The 21,776-nt window shown below is 30.7% G+C and overlaps 1 protein-coding gene across 2 annotated transcripts; it reads right to left on the minus strand.

Moving 5' to 3' along the window:
• Window positions 1–255: 255 nt before the first annotated feature.
• Window positions 256–20,431, minus strand: LOC134682938 (dynein axonemal intermediate chain 7-like). Of its 2 annotated transcripts, XM_063541878.1 has the most exons (19): window positions 20,364–20,426; window positions 19,178–19,192; window positions 18,414–18,507; window positions 15,895–15,986; window positions 14,973–15,077; window positions 13,695–13,835; window positions 13,033–13,113; window positions 12,345–12,514; window positions 11,366–11,535; window positions 8,773–8,864; window positions 5,925–6,042; window positions 5,476–5,619; window positions 4,247–4,388; window positions 3,886–3,992; window positions 3,464–3,630; window positions 2,998–3,093; window positions 2,195–2,485; window positions 1,485–1,586; window positions 256–778 (listed from the first exon to the last, which is right to left on the minus strand). In XM_063541878.1, the coding sequence occupies exons 1-19, from the start codon at window positions 20,364–20,366 to the stop codon at window positions 635–637; spliced, it is 2,274 nt and encodes a 757-aa protein (XP_063397948.1). In that variant the 5' UTR covers window positions 20,367–20,426; the 3' UTR covers window positions 256–634. The 2 variants fall into 2 exon arrangements, with proteins under 2 accessions (XP_063397948.1, XP_063397949.1); XM_063541879.1 differs by lacking the exon at window positions 19,178–19,192 and having other exon boundaries at window positions 20,364–20,431.
• Between the last annotated feature and the right edge of the window lie 1,345 nt (window positions 20,432–21,776).

Consider the following 21,776-nt stretch of genomic DNA (forward strand, 5'->3'; position numbering starts at 1 on the left):
TCCTTGATATAATCACACCAATTAGATTAAGGGAGATAATCTGTGATATAACCACACCATCTAGATATATCATATATTGTGTTTTAAAAGTAATGGCAATATATCAACATTGATTGGAAGTAACAAAACCATCAAAATATAACAAACTGAAAAAGGCGTAAAAAATGAATACCTCAACTAAAAAAGATAAACATTTATGCATTTGAATAAGAGGGAATGTGTTTAGCATATTTGGTGTAATAGTATTTATATATATACTGTTCTTGTATTGTAAAACATAACATTTAATTCATTGCAAACATATTGAGAGGTGATAAGGGACTGTCGTGTTCTGAATACTTATCCTGTACAGGGTTAAAGATTGTTCTGAAAAACAAAGATAGCACTGTCATACTATGTCTTTTTAAAATTAGTATTTAAACAAGTGCCATATCATCATTAAAATACAATACTGTAAATAATACATAAGAACAAATTGGCATCTTACAGCTGTTACCAACAAATTTATTTAACTTTCACAAATTCTTAATCATGAAACAAATATAAACTTAATGTTTCTTCCCTAAATTTAGAGTTTTACAAAAGTTCATAACATGCTTTTATGTTATTTTCTTATAAAACAAATTAAACAGAATTACAATGAGTATGTGACAACTTTTGTGGCTGATAATAACTGGTAAACACAATCTACAAATTCAAAACTTGTCTCATCAATCCTTGACTGTCCTTCATTGGAACAAAACTCTTCTCGGGATAAATGGTACAAGTTGGATCGGAACTGAAAATTGAAAAAAATATGATTACTAATCTTGTCATCAAAATATGCATTATAAGATTAACACCTAAAATATATCATTCTTAATTGTATCTGAGAATTGAAATGTCAATTATATTTACACAGATTTAAACCATCTAAGAAAATTTTGGAAATTTTCCATTATAATCTCTAAATCATGCTTTTCAAGGGTGAAGAAGGAACACTATTCTATAATTACCTGTGGTAGCTTCTGTATACACACATATAAAAGTGTTACACTTCAATTACATGGGAGGGCCTTAGAAGATGAGTGGTCTAATTAATTCATCTACTGTAACACTATTTAGTTGTGAATTTGAACCACCAATGTGGCAGGTGCGTTCAAATTCTATCTTAATTGACAAGGATTGGCAGTTTCCCTGATAAAGGTCTGTGATTTTTTCAGGAGACTCTTGCTTCCTCCACAAATAAAAATTGGCCCCACAAAATAGCCAAAAATGCTGGAAATGGTGCTAAACACTTTATAACCAATTGCATGAGTTTTATATAACAAATTCAACCTTTTCTGATTTCATTTTGCTTTGCAAATTGCATCAATTTAACCATGTACCTGGTTTTAAAAGATAACTTTATAAAGTGTAACCAATAGCAGTAACAGATTGGAAACTATGCAACTAACAGACAGAAAAGTGTGGTTCATAGCATTAGAGTATTTAACACTATTCACCTTAGAATCCACTTTAATATCCTCATTATATGCATCACTATCTTCCTTTAACTCTAACACCATTGTTCTGGTCTTTGTCATCATAAATATATTCCATTCATCCTAAAATTAGAAAGAACATAAAAGTAATGATTTCCTTCTTAAACATGGTATTTATAATGATACTGTACAATCTCTATCTGATTATGATTTAAAAAGTTATGTTGAACACCAGCATAGGTTTCAACTTCAATATAGTACAACATCATAAAAGAGAAGATGTGGTATGATTGCCAATGAGACAACTATCCACAAAAGACCAAAATGACACAGACATTAAAACAACCATAGGTCACCGTACGGCCTTTAACAATAAGCAAAGCCCATACCGCATAGTCAGCTATAAAAGGCAATGTTAAACAATTCAAACGAGAAAACTAACGGCCTTATTCATGTAAAAAATTGATTTAGCCTATTTTACCCAGTCAATATAACAGTATTAAAGCTTGATATCTATTAATGTTCAAATCAAAATAGGGACTTTTGAAGAGTAATATGAATATGTTATAAATCGCTTCTGATGCTTATAACACATATTCATTCTATACACAAATTCTAACGCTTAGTTTGCACCCCCACTTAAACACATTTTCTATACAACACAATTATAACAACTTCCAAATGTCTGTATGACACAACCACACTGTCTTTCAATTAAGATTTAAACCCACCTCAGTAACAGGCTCATCTGCAAGTGGTTCAAAGGCTTGGAATAATACTTTTTCTGATTTTCCTCCTCCTACTACTGGCTCTTCTTTTTCTCCTTCCTTCTTCTCTCCCTCCTCTTCCTCTTCTTCATCCTCCTCATTATTCCACCGAGAGGAAGAGAAAGCCATGGCGGAGGCAGTGAGAGCTATCTGCTGGTACAGTTTATCCACTATGATTGGGTGTTTGTTACGAATACTGACATATTTAGAGGAATCTTCAGCGGGGAACACATTTACACCGGCTAATCTCATCAGCTGAAAAAAAGTCAGGAAAATAGTTCATGAAACAGTATAAAATAATCAAATCAGAAACCTGAGTACTCATCAGTGGATTTCATTATCCAAGGTTTTAATTAATTGTTTGAATTAGGTATTGATGGTATATCTTTGATAGTTACTGTTTTTACTCTCCAGAATTAAGACTCAGAATGATTTCAGGGGCGGATCCAGCCATTTTAAAAAGGGGAGGTTCCTAACCCAGGACAAAGGGGGGGGGGGGGGGGGGGTCCAATTACATGTCCCCATTCAAATGCATTGATCGTCCCAAAAAAGGGGGGGGGGGGGTCATTCATTGATGAATCAGACCATCTGCTTTGTTTCATCTTGTTTCTTAAATGATAGAAGAGTTACTTTTAAATTGTTCAAAATATTAGAAACACAATTTATCAATTAAGAATATGTATGAATGTTCTAACATATTCAGGTATACAATTGTTATCTTGCATCAAAATCACAGAATTATATATATAGCACTACAAATAACATACCTTTATAAGTTCCTTTGGTGTGACCCACTTATTCATGATATGATCCAACTCTGGTCTTTCTTCAGGTTTATATTTAGATAAACAACACATAGCATCCTGGAATATAAAATATCATGCTTTAATATATGAAAACCATGTCCAACAACATCTACTTAGATCCGACATACCAATATGCTTTATAAGTATATATTCTAACAAATTTCCAATTTATTTGTTATTGTCATAAAAAGACTTTTGGTAATTTAAAATTGTAAACTACAAAGACATTTTAATTGCAAACAGTTTCTTTTAAAAAAAAATTAACAATTTTAAACTTTTTTTGTGATTTCAATACAATACACATTTTTTTTTTATTAACTTCCATCTTTAAGGTATTTGGAAATTGTAAATAATCTTTCTTAGTACAATAAATTTGGAATCCCTGATTTGAGGAGTTTGCCAAAATGTTGTTAAAACAAAAAAATACCTTAATTTCTATTTCAATCTCGGCTATAGCAGCAGTGATGGAGAATACAGCAGCATTAGTTTTATGTGGTCGGATGTCCCAGCACTGGAATGGCATGTTCTGATGGGTATCTTGTAGTAAAGCCATGTTACCATAATAAGCTGTCTTAAAACTGAATGTTCTATTCTCTAGAAACAAATAAGAGCAGAATTAGTGTGTCTTGATTCTTTATCATTTCTGTGATACCAATTTTCTTAGGTATAGGCAAACCATAAATTGTGATGTTCAAAGAAGTAAAAGAAGTATGCATTTAACATGGGTTTGTATGAAGATTTTTACAAAAATGCAAAATTTAATTTCCTCAAAAACACTTTTTTTTCAATCCACGAAAGTTTATACACCATCACCTCAGAGTTCAATCTGCTTCCCTATAAGTAATTTACCTTCATTATATTTTGGATCAGTAAACCCATCCTGTCTCCAGTGTTTACGTTTATGATCCCATCTGGCCACTAGAGGCTCCTCACAAAACAAAACATCTTCTGGTAACCTGGAAATTTAAAAGTACATTGGATTTATAGTACTTTCAGATCTAACTGTAATTGATCCAGTCTTTCAACGAACATATCCAATTTTAAGCCAAACAAAATACCATATTTTTTCAATGGATTAAAAAGAGAATCATGAATAAATTCATGTCATAAAAAAAATGTGCTGTTGATGATTTCCATCTATAATTGTATTGGAAAAGAGTCAAATGATATAAAATGGTAAGATGACTGATATCAACTTCCTAAGACTTACTTCATCATTACACCAATGGCTGGTTTTTCATCTCTCTTGTCAGCCTGTGTAGGGGTGTTTCCAGAACTCTGGTTTTCTTTAGGAGACGTAGCTACTGTATCAGCTACGTAGTCTATGTACTCTATCTCTGGGGGATCCACCACTGAAACAAAATAATAATATCATAACTGTGGATTCATTTATTTTAGAGTGTACCAATTTTCGTGGATTAAAGAAAACTTAAAATTGAGAATGGAAATGGGGAATGTGTCAAAGAGACAACAACTCGACCACATAAAAAAACAACATTAGAAGGTCACCAACAGGTCTTCAATGTAGCGAGAAATTCCCGCACACAGAGGCGTCCTTCAGCTAGCCCCTAAACAAATATATACTAGTTCAGTTGCACTTTAGTGGATATCTTATTTCCTATCTTTGACGAAGTCTGCACAGAAGCCTATAGGAAATTGATGTCATTCATTGAACATTAAATTGCATGGTTCATCTTTACCCAAGTCTTCCACAAAAAATTGGCACCCATTGAGTAATAATAAATCCACAGTAACTTATTCTCTTGTGGTTTCTTGCTAATTAAATCACTGTGAAAAGATGAATATATATTACAAGAACTAAGTCCTCCCACAAAGTCAGAGTAAGCTACAGAATCTGTATATGCAATCTCTGGTTGGGAAATTACTGAAAAAACCTGATCACAGATAACAGGCTTAAAATATAGAAAGTTGAAAGTGTTTTACCAAAACTCAGGCCCTCCTTACCATGATGTAGATATCTCATATATCTCTGTTGATACCCATAAAGTATAATAATAATTTAACACAAAGCACCGAATTTGGGTGATTTTACGGTTAAACATATCATCTAGTTTGGAAACAACTAAAACTTCAATAAGGACGCAAAACAGATAAATTATGTGATAGTAAATCTATAATAAAGCCATAGCCATATAACTAACAAGATCATTATACTGTAAATTATCATGTGTATTTAATATTGCAATTTTTTATTTTGGACTAAAATTGGATTTTAATTTTTGCAATATTGTAAAAAATCCTGTTCAATTAATGTAAAAAATTTCAAAATGCAAGTTTAATTTATTGTGATTATAACCCTGTTGCTTTTTTGCAATAACAAAAACATCCCAATAGTTTCTGAAATTACAGTAACCGAGAGAGTAGTCAAAATTAACAACAGTAATAAATACAGTCATTAGTTCTTTATTAAGTATTTACGTCTGGTGATAGTCCATTTATTACAGACTTTTGGTTGAGGTGGAAGTTGCATCAAGTCAAAATGGAATACCCCTCCTACAATGTTGTATGCTCGTAAATCAATCACATCATCATCCTCTTCAAAATCTTCCCATTCTACTGGCTCTGTAACAAAACAATTGATAATTAATTATCTAAAACAAGAGGCACATGCTGAAATGTATTATTATTCCAATAGTCCATCAAAAATTTATTCTATTTGAATAAAAAATATCCAAAGCTTCACATGGATTTCGGAAACAGAATGGGCTTTGCTCATTGTTGAAGGTTGTATAGTGACCTAAAGTTGTAAATTTCTGTGTCATTTGAGTTGCTCTATTGTGAAGAGTTGTCTCATTGGCAATCATAACACATCTTTTTTTATACAAATGTTCCAAAAAATGCCAAAATATAAAAGACATAAGTTATACCTGGTGTTTTAGGATTTTCATATTCCTCTATCACCTCTTCCACTTTTTCTTCCTCCTTTGGAGCCTCTTCTTCTTCTTTATTTTCCTCATTAAGGTCCTTCAGATAGGCATTTAAATCCTGCACAAAATCAATATATCTTATATTAAAGCTTTAGTTTTAAAATTGAAGTCTTATCTTAATTCCTGTATGAAAAAAGATCATTTGAACAGTTCTTATGTTTCATTATCAAGACTGCATGCATTCATTGCTGTTCATCATCTCACTAGTACCTTTTCTACATTTTTTTTATTGCATTTACCTTATTTTTTAACTACCATTTCTTTGGTTTTATAAAATAGCATAAACTTTGAAGATATTCAATGTATTTAATGTGATTGACAAATAGCTCTATTTAACAATTAATTTATAGAATCCTGAAAATGTTCTCAAAATACACTTGAACCTAGTTTCCTAGGAGTAAAATAGATAATCTGCTAACAACAAGGGTTACCGATAGGCATGAAATATTTAGCTGTACAGATATAGTATATTTTGCAAGGGAAATAACTCCTATTCAAAAACATCATGTTCATGATTCATGACATTTGATAATTTATTCAAATATTAAATATATTATTTCTTTTCAATTCTAGTTTTTAGAGTAAATTGAGATGTTACCTTAACTGTGTACTGACAAACTTCAGACTTTATTCAGTTTGTGAAAGAAACACTTTTACACATCAATAAACTCCTTAGCACTTTTATAATATCACAAAATGTTCTATAAGAATAGGTACTAATTATAATTTAGCATGGATATATATATATAGATATAGTAGTTCTGTTTAGCATATTTGTAGAAATAGATGAGTACAGTGTAGCATATTTGTAATTACTGCCCTACATGTCAATGGCATTGAGGGCAATAAACAGGTAAGTAAGCTGTTTGTAGGTACAGGAATAAGAGTTCTGTTTTAGTGCAAGTTAACAATCAGGAAAGGGTGATATCAAGGAGAAGAAAGAATTGCAATAATGATATGATCTGTATCAAAAATAATCTATTTTATTCCAAAAATAATTAAATATTTTAAAATAGAACGTAATAATTATCTATTTGAAATTTCCTAGATAATGTTGTATTTCAAGAAAACATATAATAAGATTCAAAATTATTCAGTGAAAAAAAAATGATATATGTCCTAAGTTTGGAAAAATATTTCTCATAACATTTTTTTCCTTCAAAAATTCAGATTTTAAACTGCATCCTAATGTTATCACATTTTTCAATTTACTCCCTGTACTGTAACAGGAATACATTTTTTGTTATCCTTTTTATAATCAACATTCATTCTTCAACTGTATGCATTACTTGTTACATTTTCACCACATGGGTCATTTCAAACTTATTTAGATTTTTTTTAACAAAATGTCCTTTATTTTCAACTGGTATGATATAAATGATAATATTCATCAAAACTATTGTTTTGTGATACATGGAACAAACAGTGGAAAGCACCACATTAACATTGCAAAGCTTTGAAATTCAAAAATATAAAAGGGAAATAACTCTTGTTTCCTTGACCCAGTGATTATAGGGATATTTTATATTTCAAAGCTACTTAGACAGTCTTTGTTATGCTGTAAATAGCATGAGTTCTTAATGTAGGATGAAGGACTAAATCAATAGAGATTATATGATTTTGTTGGTCTGTTTTGAGTAATATCCTAAACAGTAATTACATCTCTAGTTAGACATTATTTTTCATGGTTGTATCATTTTCACTATCAGTACAAAAAATCTGTTTATTATTTCCACAATTATCATTGAAGATTTTAAAATGGAAACATTTATAAAAAAACAACATCTAATTGCCTTGATACAGCATTTTCTGTTTTAGTTCCCTTGTGTTATAATGTTTATTTTCCATTGCATTACATTTTGCTGCTGTGCACATTATTAACTGGTTATAAGGTGTTATTTAAGAGGAGGATGTTGAATATAGAAGAATAGGATTTTATCAATTCAGAATGTTTTCTAAATTCTATCATTTTGAAAACTGAGGACAGACGTGTAAGAGAAATATGTGAAGAATAATTCTAACGCTTCAGGACTAATGTCAAGTGAGACATCATGTTCAAACGATATACAGAAGTAGATGTTTATTACAAGAGTAAGACATTTTAAGCAGTATAATTGAGTCCATTACAGTGCTATAAGAATAATTGACTGTGCTATAGAATCAGTGTATACTTACAAACTGTCAAAAGAAAAAAAATCATATATATACATTACAGTTAAATCATACTAAATGTGACATGCTTCTTGCTGCTCAAGTCCATACATGGGTTGTGTTGCATAAACAAGGTGATACATATTGGTAAAATAAAACAAGTAAAACGGAATCAAGATTACCTACAGAGTGTGTGGTTCATTTCATTTAAAATGTTATATTAGCTTAGAAAATATGTGTGTAAACATATGCATTTAAATCTGGGCTTTGCAATATCAATAAGATATTAAACATGTATAACAATAGATCTAGAATTCAAATGATTCTTGGATGCAGAAAATCAATTATGTCACCATAACTGTTAAATTGATTGCCATTGTAGGATTTTTTTCATAAGTTTAATACCTGAATGGCCCATTCAGTATAAATATGTAATAATTGTGTTAGCGTTTATTTTTGTCATGACAGTTGTTTGCTTTAATTCCAGTTATCAATATTGTTTGCATATTCTGAAAATATCTTCTCCCTTCTTATGTCTAAATTTTTTGACTTTCTTAACTGCAAGAGAAATCATGAATAAAGAAAAATAAAAAAAGTTTTAAAATTGAAAATTGACTAAGGGGAGATAACTACTTACAGTTTCTTCTTTTTCTACTTGTTCTGGTTCTTCTTCCTTCTTTTCTTCCTCGTCTTCCTTCTTCTCCTCCGTTTGTTCCTCTGGAGCAGGCTCTGGAATAAGTCAAATTACAATTTTACAAATTAGGAAAAAAACTTATTCTTAATAAATTTGAATGATTCAAGAGTCAGAATTTGAATTAAACTTTCAAAATATCATCTTCATTTGTATTAAGTTCAAAGATTCTCTTTTCTTTAAAATAAAAAGCTGTCACTATGTAAATTGAGGAAACCATTTTAATGTCAGTACTTATATGTAGCAATTTAGAGGTAACAAGAGGCTGTCACAACGACAGCAAACCGGATTTATTAACATTTATTTGTGTCCTGTCAATATCACAAGAACCATTACTGATGAATGGTGAAAGTGAAAATCGTCAATATCAAATTTGACCTCCATTTTGTCATCAGTATCAACATATTAAAATTTGAAAAGCTGAGATTGAATGGTTCATGAGTAAATGCAACAACTTGAATGGAAACACCATTTTACGATCTTTCAAGAACCATAACTCCTGAACGGTAAAAGTCAAAATCGTCATTATTGAACTTAACCTCTATTTTGTCATCAGTAACAACATATACAAATTTCAAAAGCTTTAGTTGAATGGTTCATGAGAAAATGCACGGACACGACTGGAAACACAATTGTTCAATCTTTCAAGAACCATAACTCCTGAACGGTAAAAGTAAAAATCATCATTATTGAACTTGACCTTCATTTTGTCATCAGTAACAACATATACAAATTTGGGAAGCTTTGGTAGAACAGTTCATGTGTAAATGCACGGACACGACTGGAAACTCCATTTTTCAATCTTTCAAGAACCATAACTCCTGAACGGTATAAGTCAAAATCGTCATTATTAAACTTGACCTTCATTTTGTCATCAGTATCAACATATTAAAATTTGGGAAGCTTTGGTAGAACAGTTTATGTGTAAATGCACGGAAATGACTGGAAACTCCATTTTTCAATCTTTCAAGAACCATAACTCCTGAACGGTAAAAGTAAAAATCATCATTATTGAACTTGACCTTCATTTTGTCATCAGTAACAACATATACAAATTTGGGAAGCTTTGGTAGAACAGTTCATGTGTAAATGCACGGACACGACTGGAAACTCCATTTTTCAATCTTTCAAGAACCATAACTCCTGAACGGTATAAGTCAAAATCGTCATTATTAAACTTGACCTTCATTTTGTCATCAGTATCAACATATTAAAATTTGGGAAGCTTTGGTAGAACAGTTTATGTGTAAATGCACGGAAATGACTGGAAACTCCATTTTTCAATCTTTCAAGAACCATAACTCCTGAACGGTAAAAGTCAAAATCATCATTATTGAACTTGAACTTCATTTAGTTGTCAGTAACAACATATTGAAATGTTAAAAGCTTTGGTTGAACGGTTCATGAGTTAATGCACGGAAAATATTTGATTGCCGCCCGCCCGACCAACCGCCCTCCGTACATCCCCAAATCAATAACCGACATTTTTGTCACAAAAATCCGGTTAAAAAGGATGAATTTAAATAAACGTTTAAAAAAAGAATAGTTTCTTCTTGTTACTTTTGTCACCAAAAAAAATTTGTAAGGGTTCCGCGGAACCCAGTGTCTCGCCTATTTTTGCTGTTAATAGCAGGCTCAACAACAATGAGGAAAAAAATCAATAAAAATATTCCTCTTGTTACTATTTTATGATTGTAAGAAAATCTAAGTCCAATTAAAAGTAAATTACAGAAAAAACGGAGTAATCTTTTTACAAACTTTACTTCTGGATACAATCTTATGATCATGAATAAGCTTCTGTTCAAGTTTGGTACAAACCCAGGATAGTTTAAGAAAGTTATTAAAATTTTAAAAACTTTAACCACAGAGTGAATGTAATGTTTCCCTGCAGAAAAAACTAAGTCCATTTATAAGTAAAATACGGAAAAATGGAATTTTAGTTTTACAAAATTTACTTCTGGATATTATCTTATGATCATAAACAAGCTTCTGTCCAAGTTTGGTACAAACCCATGATAGTTTGAGAAAGTTATTAAAATTCTAAAAACTTTAACCACAGAGTGAATGTTTTGTTTCCCGCAGAAAAAACTAAGTCCATTTATAGTAAAATACGAAAAAAATGGAATTTTATTTTTACCAAATTTACTTCTGGATACTATCTTATGATCATAAACAAGCTTCTGTCAAAGTTTGGTAGAAATCCAGTCTAGTTTAAGAAAGTTATTAAAATTTCAAAAACTTTAACCACAGAGTGAATATTTGTTGACGCCGCCGACGACGATGGAATGTAGGATCCCTTAGTCTCGCTTTTTCGACTAAAGTCAAAGGCTCGACAAAAATAACAATCATAGTGACCTGTAGATTTTGACCATAGAACAAACATTTTAATCCATTCAAAGACTTCTGGGTAACTTTGATTCAACATCTTACAAAGAATTCTGGGTAACTTTGATTCAACATCTTACAAAGACTAGTTTAGAGAAACCTAAGAGTTGTCGGACAGACAGTCTTATAAAAGACTAAAAATATATAGACTAACCTGCTACTACTGGGACTTCTTTAACCTTCTGTCTGGGGTAGAAACTTTTACATGTTGGAGAATAGTGGTCATACTTAGGATCCAATACCCTGACAGCACAATCTGACAGTGTCTGTTGTCTTGGTATCTCAAAGGTAAGGCCTTGTTTGGTAAATTCAAATGACTTTATCCTGTAAAATAGAAAAACAGTCCTACAGGGTTGATAGTCCAGACTTTCAAAACTGTAAGGCCATTGTGTGTTAAACAAATCAAATAATACTGACCAAATTAGGCCACTGTCTATGAAAATATTATTTAGACCATTTTGTATTTTAAAAAAAGTAAGAATAAAACGAAGAATATAAATCATTGTTTTAGTTATTTATAACTCTGCAATTTGTGAGAAAAATCAACAGTATTCTGTTTTCTATACGCAACAAAATTGTTTCAAAACTAAAAAAACTTCCCCAAAAATTGCAGAGATTGTATGCTTGTCCATTTTTAGTTTCTCTTATTTGGTCATTTACCAGAATATGCTACCACAGTGAGGGTAACATGTAGAAAAATTATAAACTTTAAAGCAATAGTCAGTAGCATGAAAACAGTCTATTGCTTCAGTTTTCTTTAGGTCTTTATATACATGTAACTTTTAATGTGTAGAAGCTTGGTTTTTTTTAGAATGATGGAATCTGATTCAATGAATAACAAGAATGTGTCCCAAGTAGATGGATGCCCCATCCACACTTCATTTTCTATGTTTAGTGGACTGTGAAAATGGGGTAAAAACTCTAATTTGGCATTCAAATTAGAAAGATCATACCATAAGGAACATGTGTAGAAGGTTTCCAGTTGATTGAACTTCAAATTCATCAAAAACTACCTTGACCAAAAACTTTAACCTAAAGCGTGACAGACTGACAGATGAAGAGTGGCACAGACCAGAAAATATAATGCCCCCTACTATTGTAGGTGGGGCATAAACAAGGTTACATAAATATACCTAGGATTTTTGCTGAGATTACCCCACACACTTAGAGTAACGTCATCAGTCTTGATGGCATACTGTAAATTAAATGTTTCTGGATCGGCTCTATCAGTGGCCTCTTGTAAAAGTCGGAGTGTTGCCCCATCTACCTTTAGTTTCATAAGGGTCTGTAATTCACCCATAGTCTGAATAGATAAAATGTAAAAAGACAATGTGAAAAGTACAAAGCGTCTGAATATTATTTCTAAATATTTGGTAAATGTCTTTTCAGAATTTCATGCTCCTTAATCTAATGCCAGTCGATCTCTAAGGCTCTGCGTTCATTACTGTAATCTCAAGAGTGCCAATTATTGAATAATATACTGGTGCATTTTTGTCATTTTTATAACAATTCTCATTAACAAAACCAAATAAAATTGTCATCATGAACTTGATTAAAAGTCTAATTTCAGTTGATTAAAACCCTTGTGATACAAGTGACTTAAACTTCAGTATGTTTTTACAAATGTCTGAAACCATACTTAAACTTTTATCAACATAGAAAATCTTTTTCAAACTATTTAGAATTTTGCAGTTTGTTAGTTAATAATATTCCCCTTTTGAAGTTGAATTACACTAGGAATATAACTAACTGCTGTCTCATTTACATATAAATGCTACATCTCCTTCTATTCATATATCATCACACAACTACAAATAATACCTCTTTATAATTGGCCTTATCTCTGTCTGTTAGTTCTTCTTTTGGTGTGTCTTCTAACAGATATTCAAGTTCATTTATCAGCTGAAAACAAAATTAAATTGTTTTGATAAAGAAGGAGTATTTTAAAATACAACTTACTTGGTTAAGATTCATCTGAGGACTAGCTTAAAAGTAACAACTTTGACACTTAGTTAAAACAACTGAGGCTATATATAATTCATACATTTTGTAGTATTGTAAATTCAGAAATTATTGCGTGAATTTATTATTAAGATTCTGTCATTTTAGACTAAAATGTGATTTAAATGTTTGAAACAAGAGGAAAATTATGTTTAAATTATAAAAAAAAAAAATCAAAATGCAACTATAACCTATCATATTTTTGCAATAATAAAAACATCCCAATAATTTCTGAATTTACAGTAATAAAGATGAAAAACTCTCTTAATTAAGCTTATAGTTCTTTAAAATAACTGTTAAATGCTTTAGGCTTATAAAAGTGTTGACAGAATCCATCTTTCAACATAAAGTTCTTAGATACTTTTGTCAGTAATCAAAGTGCATCCTTTTCTTGCATTCAAACATATAAAATATTATAAGACTATCTGGTGATTTATTCATAGGTTAAACAAGTTTCATAACTTTTAAGTGTGAATACTTACAGAGCTATCTAATTCACATTTCTTGAGGACTTGTTCTATGGAATCAACCTCATTGTCCTCCAGCCTCAGATTGATATAGGTGTTAATTTCTCCTGGAACAGTTGGATCTGGGGAACCATCACATCTCATATATCTGGCCCACTGAAATTTTTTATGATGACAGTTAATATCTTGGATCAAACACTAATACATGTTTTAGGTGTAATACCACCGAATCACGGTACATAACATCTGGTTATCTAAGAAAATAGGTTGAAACTAGATGTGTCAAAGCGACACGAATGGCCCCGTCTCAAAAAGTTGAAAAATCTGCAATTGCAATAACACATGTGGACACAAACATGATTGTAGTCTTACATAACAAAATTTTGAGGCATATAGAAAAACTGTGGTTTTCAACAATTTTCAAAGTTGTAAACCCTTAATTTCAGCAAAAATTAGCAGAGTGGAACGAAACCTAAAGTTGATCTGTAATTCATCATGAGTAACTCACATACCAAAAATCAGCCCAATATCTGAAAGAGTTTAGAGAAAAAGTCCATATAACTGTGATTTTCTATTATTTATCAAAGTCCTTAGCCCATAATTCCTGCAAAAGTTAGTGGAGCGGAACCAAACTTAAACTTAATCTGTAACTCATTATGGTTAACTCACATACCAAAAATCAGCCCAATATCTGAAAAAGTTAAGAGAAAAAGTCTGAATAACTGTGATTTTCAACAATTTATTAAAGTCAAAAGCCTGTTATTTCGGCAAAAACCTGTAATTTCTGCAAATATTAGCGGAGCAGGATGAAACCTGTAACTTGATCTGTAACTCTACATGGTTAACTTACATACCAAACATCAGCCCAATATCTGAAGGGGTTTAGAAAAAAAATCGTATAATGGTTTGTTGTGGAATGACGGAATGACGGAATTTCGGAATTACAGAATGACGGAATTTAGGACAAAGATGAAATTATCAAACTGAATGATTGACTGTAAAGGTGGAAGCTTCCTTGTAAGTTTTTTTGAGGCATGTGATCCAATTACCTAAAATTTGCTTAAATATACCTGTGCAAAATTGTATTTAGAAAGCAGCAACACTAGTTTTAAAATGCCAACTTACGGGTTATTACACAAATGTAACCAAATTAAATTTGAATGTTAAATAAGCAAGATACATGTAAGCAGATAGTGTCTAGATGGTGCAAAGAATCATCTATTCTAGACCAAAGACTAGGATAGATGTATCCACATGTATGGTTTGGCATAAAAATGTCAATGAGTTGATTACCTTAGCTTTCTTCCTTCTTTCGTCATGTAAGTTATGTAAAGCTTCCCTGTTAGCCTCTTGTAACTGGTCTAGTTGTGTCATCTCAATCATTCGTGTTTTCTTTTCCTGAAAGTCATAATTTATTTAATGTTAAAGTATTACCAAACAAAACATCAGATGCATTTGTATTTTTATGCAGATGAATCTTTTTTTTTTGCTTCAAGTAACTATCTATTACCAAATATTGTATTTTTCAGAGATAAATATAAAACTTGGGATACAGATCTGTCTGAAATCCTAACGATATCAACCAGCTATTTTATTTAGTTTCTTTTATTCTTATCTTTCATTTGATTATTGTAGAAATTAAACCATTTTCATGTGTTCCCTCCTGTCTGAAATTTCAACACAAGATTGTATTTTATGGTTCATACAATATGTTATGGCATCACTAAATTTGACTTATATTTTGATTTTTCTTTTCATAAGCAACATGACCAATAACACAGCACAATATAAACTGAACATGCTTGTGATACAGATCTGTCTGAAATCCTAACGATATCAACCAGCTATTTTATTTAGTTTCTTTTATTCTTATCTTTCATTTGATTATTGTAGAAATTAAACCATTTTCATGTGTTCCCTCCTGTCTGAAATTTCAACACAAGATTGTATTTTATGGTTCATACAATATGTTATGGCATCACTAAATTTGACTTATATTTTGATTTTTCTTTTCATAAGCAACATGACCAATAACACAGCACAATATAAACTGAACATGCTTGTGATACTGAGCTCAGCCCTTGTTTTATGGTGTGATTTGTTGATGCTCAACCTTTAGTTTCTGAGGAGTTTTGTTGATTGTTGAACAATTGTCTTGTCATTCTTTTCTTATGTCTAGCAATGTCTGCAATATTTCAATTTTAAAAATATTTACCTCATTTTCCTGTTGTTTTCTTTCTGCTTCCTGTTCTTTTTGTCTAACCTTTCTCTCTTTTTCTTCTTCTAATGCTTTCTTTCTATTCTCCTCTTTAATAAAATAATAAAAACTTTTACAAATATTTAAAAAAAAAAAAAAGTGCAAAATGGAGTTGCAGAACTTAAATAATAATACTTATATTTTATAATCATTATGGGGTTCCAATGGCTTTGATGACTTTGGGAAAGCCTTTATTATATGAGGGCTCAATAAAATGCTAATATTGAATTTTTATACTTGTTTATAAAGTAAGTACTAATCAACAAAACATTTGTTAACACTTAACACTTTTCTGGTACCTTAAACTATTCATTTAGCAAACCAACAGTGAATCATTTTACTTACAACATCAAAAAGATAAAATTACAAGAGGAAACCGATTTCAAAGGGAGATAATTCATTAAAAAAAAAAAACATGGAACAATTACATTAACATTTTTGCATACAGGAAGGCAATCTACAATGACTATGGTCTAATGACAATAAATCAAACATTTTCAATTTAGAAATCTATCACCATGTGCACATTAAGAGCAGTAGGTGACTTATGGATTAGTAAGAAATTACTTATTTATTAGAAATTATAGAGAATTCTTTGTTTACTTTTCTAACAGACTACATAACATCAATGTTATTATAATTACCTATCAGTTTTCATCAGTTTGGTAATATCTAATTTGGGTCTACCATCTAATTTACCAACACATATGATTTAATCCCACTGAGATACAATCCTACTATCATTTTAAGACATTTGCATATTTCTGATTTATTCAACAGTGATAAGACTACTAAAGTGTACTAAAATCAACATATGAGCCATGCTATACTTTCCCCTCAATACTTTACATCTTTTTTAACCATCTGTTGTGAAAATATAATCTTAACCTGCAGGGTTTTCAACTTCTCACTAAAGAATTTTGCTATATCATTTTAGTCTCCATGAATCATGACCTAATAGAGCAATGAAATGACATTAAATTCAGATTACTATAAGCTTTTTCTATAAATGATGATATATGGGTTCAGTTTTTACAAAATATTTCAATCTTGATGCATCTTTGGACTCACCAGTTTTGAAAATGGTGAGTCCATACAGATGTTCATAAGACGTCAGAACTCAATGACATGCCTTAGTGATAACCCTCACTAAACTCAGTTTGACTTTCCCCATTAATACTGAATATCACTTTTATGGTTTAAACTAATTACCAAAGCCTTTAAATTCTCTTGAAAAAGAATTATATAGATTAAAAAAATTGACAGAATCTGGTCAAATATGTACAGATAAAAAACTTCATTGAAAAAAAAACTGCCTTGCACAAAAATTTTGAATTAACCAGAGGATCTTAAGGGAATCTAGTACATGTATCTATGTTATAAGAATTTAATACCTATCCACAGACAATTGACCAATGTTCTAGTAACTTTAAGATCAATAATTTAGGTAACTAAAACTAAAGCCTTCAACATGAGATAAATCACCATTAGAATAAGAATTTAGATAACTATAGGTTATAAGGCCCTCAACATGAGTAAGTTACCTTTAAGAGATTTTTTACGTCCAGAATCTGGTAGTCCTGATTAATTAATAAATAAATCAAATAGATAGATAGATAAAACACGGAAGAATGTGAAGGGTTCATTGTCCTTTTTCCTGCAACATGCTGACAATAGTCTAATTATAGATCAATTGACCTTTTTAAAGCATGCTTAATATCTTCTTCATACCAGTCCCTTCAGAGTTTCATAATATGAATGCACAATTATTATGCATTGGGAGAGCAAATATGTTGACATAAATCATTTTATACTTATGTTGTTGTTTTTCAATTGAAGGGACTACATAATGAACACATTATCATAAGACTTTTAAGTTACTTAAACCAGTTTGGAACTTTTAAGCAAAACTAAAACAAGGTACATTTTACATGTATATATTGTCATGTTTGAAGAAAACCCCTAGTTGTAATTTTCAAGTATTTGAAAACCAGGAAGTAGATGTCTAGAAAAGTACACACAGATTAAAACTCATCACTGTTGGCTGCCTACCAATTATGAAGTCATTCTGTTTAGTACTATATATTGGTGAAATGCCTGATGAAAAAAATCCAAGGTCAGTTAATTCAGCATATTTGAAAATATAAAGTATTTACAAATACTTTACAATGTATATACATTTATATAAAGAAAGTGGGTATATAATATAACAGATTTGAAAAATGCTCACAAATAACAACATAAATTGTATTCATGTCAAGCTGGTTACTGAAAGAGTAGTTTCTGAAGTATGGTGAAAATATTTGTTGGATGAACAGTATAGGGGATTGCAATAAATATATATATAACCCACTCCCAAACTAGGGGTATACAATTCCTAAATTTCTTGCAATTAAGGATACCACTCTGCAATGAGAACCCACATGTCATACATTAAAGGTATTGTGTAGTGATCCTACATGTACACATAAACCTACCCTCTTCTTCAGCTCTCCGTGCTTCTTCCTCAGCTTTTAACTTTTCTTTCTCAGCTTTACTCAGCTTCTGTTTCCCTTGGGCTGATTTTGGTGGCTACAAAGAAAAAGATTATTTCTGAATTATTTGGATAGAATTTTTAGTTAATATAAACAATTGATATACTCTTACTTTGTTAAACCATGGTAATACATGTACATGTACATGTATGTAGCTTACATTTATACATTTGTTACATGCAATATTTTTGTAAAACTATATTATGTATCACAAAATAAAAATCCTTAAGTAAACATACATGTATAACTATTCTTCACTATAATTGTAGCTTTTCAATCTGGTTTTAGATTAAGTCATTGTAAGTTGCCTTTTTCATTTAAAAAATTTCATATCTGACTGTTAAAAACTATTTTATTATTACAATTGAAATGCTACAACTGTCAATAAATTTTCACGTTAATTGTCAAAAGTTTCCCTTTAAAAATAGAAAATCTTATTTGGATCAATAGCTAAACAAAATTAATGTTTGTATTGAAATCAAATGTAAAAAAAAAACATGCTGAGAGATGCAGTGTAAATCGATCACCAATCAATCAATCTTAATATGCAAATTAACAAACTAAATTATCAAAGAACATTTTCAAACCAAGAAAATAAAAATAAAAAAATATCTAACATTTGCAACAAGTGTAAACTAATAAACTAAAAGATATGAATTCTAAAAGGGATGGTGTCATGACATTCCTGGTTAACTAATGGGACTTACCTTATCTTTTTTACCCTGGCAATAAATGAGTTGAGGTCAGATATGAATTATGTAGTTTATTCTTTAAACATGACAATAAAGTTTTGACCTTGCAAAATTCATTCAAGAATATAAATTAAAAAAAAAAAGCCCTTTTGATGTGTTCCTCCAACAATTGACCTGCATTCATTTAAACTTAAACATAAGTCTCAAAATTTTCAAATGCAAAGCTTGCAGATTTTGATCAAAATATGAAAAACTGGACTTTATGGAAAGGAAAATGGTTTATTAAAAAAAAAAATTGCAGTATATTTTGATAACCTAAGTCTTTTGAAAGAGGGGGTTCATAGAAATCAAAATTGGCCCTCAATAGAGCCAATTTCAAATGTTTTGTTAGGAACTTTTCATTTACAATCTTTAAAAAAAAACTTCTGAAATAAGCTGAAAATTCTAAATATTTTTAAAGAAGACAGCTGAGTCCCCAATATTTTACAAGGGTTGGTCAACTTCAAAAGATATGCTGCTTTGTATCTTTTTCACATTTAATGCTATGAGAAGTACAAACAAGCTCAAAAGAAGTATGACTACAAGCGCAAAAGACGTATGACAGATTTAAAATTTATGTTTTAACATTGTTTTCTGACATTTTCTTTAGAATGGAGAAAACACTATTGTAATTTCAGCTTTGACAGCATCAATCGATTTGATGGTTGCAAATACCTGTCTACTCACTTTGCTAACGGGTCCCAAATAGACATTACACTTAATTTGAAACCATCAAATCACCACTTGATGCTTATCATTTTTCACCATGTTCACAGTTTCTAATTTCTAATATGTGACAACAAACATTAACATGAGCATGATGAGCAAGTAAAGCAGGCAAAATCCACCAGTTCAAAAACTGTAAGGAGCTCAAAATGCAGCAATGAGCACTAGTAACAGAACAAATGTTTGCTGCTACTAAGGTTAAAGGTAAATTCAATATACACACAGACTTCATTACGCCACAAATTCTTCTTTACAATGTTTACGTTTTATTTCTATGATCGAATTGTATTTTTTTTTAAATCTATATATATCTTTTAGACAATTATTTGTTTCACACAGTTTGGCTCTAGTCATTTCTATTGAATAAGTTGATTTTTTTTTATGTCTTAGCCTTTAAACAATGTGAAAAATAACATTTAAAGATCTATTTCTTTACCATTTTTAAAAATCTGAAACTTTTGTATGTGTATTAGCAACCAAGATGGCGTCTATCGCAAACTTTGTATTTTACGACGTACAATGGTTTTTTTTTATATTAAATCTATTGTATAAATTATAATAACTTTATCAATAAGATAATTCATTTCTTAATAATAAGATCAAAATAATACGAATCGCTACTTTCGGTAAATTTATTTTGCAACATCTCGTTTATGTAGCGGGAAATTTAAATTAACAGGTGCCCGAATAAAGTTTTTTTTATAAGAATGTCAGAAAATGTATATTATATTATACATAATTTTTAAACTATTCAGCACAAAATTTGAAGCTTTGGCGGAGATTATACGAATTTTAAAACGATTTGTTTATATGGTGTTTACAGTCATCAGTCAGTGATACCTGGAAGATGGCATATATATTGGTATATTGGATAGATACTTTACTCGCATATAATATTGATATAATTATAGAATATAAATCGGTAGCTATAAATCAAGCCTGGAACATGAATTTGAAATTAGTGATGACGCAAACCTCTTGCTTACAAAATAATTTTAAATGATAATTACTACAACGCCAAAAAAAAAAACACCAAAAAAATGAATATGACCCCCCCCCCCCCCCCCCAAAAAAAAAAACTCTTGTGTAAACCCGGGCGTTTTGATGTAAATTTGCTACGAGCTTGAATCATTTAATGAAAAATATGATTTCCAAGCTGATAATGTTAGTCTTTTTTTAAAGCCGGAAACACCAATTTGAAATTATTTATATTTTGCCACAAGACTTAATTCTTTCTATCAGAAATCTTTTCTAAGCATTGTTTGTGGTGTTGCTTAATGAAATTTACAGCTTCATGAAGGCAATATTCCATGATGTGGTGTATGGCGGTGTGATTTTATATCAGCAGGTGCAAATCTTTGCGTTTGTTTCCAGTTGAACCGAGAACATTCTTGAATGTGGATTTGCCGGTATACTCGCCAGGTTGTTGTTGTTATATACTGAAATTACAAGGTTAAATGCATTCCTCTGGCCTTTGTTAGTCTGGTATTATTTCAATTTTAGTTTCTTGTGTACAATTTGGAAATTAGTATGGCGTTTATTATCACTGAACTAGTATATATTTGTTTAGAGGCCAGCTGAAGGACGCTTCCGGGTGCGGGAATTTCTCGCTACATTGAAGACCTGTTGGTGACCTTCTGCTGTTGTTTTTTTTCTATGGTCGGGTGGTTGTCTCTTTGACACATTCCCCATTTCCATTCTCACTTTATTACCATATAAGTTATTTATGTTATTTATATACATCACGCGGTATAGACGGCCGAGATAACAGAAAAAGAACAAATAGCCCATACGTGCCTGATATAAGTGCCTCGTCCATTGTGGTCTTTATTGTTTGTTGATATGTTTG

Source organism: Mytilus trossulus, chromosome 9, assembly GCF_036588685.1.
Source record: "Mytilus trossulus isolate FHL-02 chromosome 9, PNRI_Mtr1.1.1.hap1, whole genome shotgun sequence".
NCBI classification, from domain to species: Eukaryota; Metazoa; Mollusca; class Bivalvia; order Mytilida; family Mytilidae; genus Mytilus; species Mytilus trossulus.

What these genes read in the sequence shown, in the direction of transcription:
- LOC134682938 (XM_063541878.1), bottom strand. An exon ending in TGAAAATCCTAAAACACCAG is followed by an intron (nt 5,620 to 5,924) that starts GTATAACTTATG and finishes GTTTTGTTACAG; the next exon opens with AGCCAGTAGAATGGGAAGAT. An exon ending in ATATTAAAGTGGATTCTAAG is followed by an intron (nt 779 to 1,484) that starts GTGAATAGTGTT and finishes TTCAATTTTCAG; the next exon opens with TTCCGATCCAACTTGTACCA.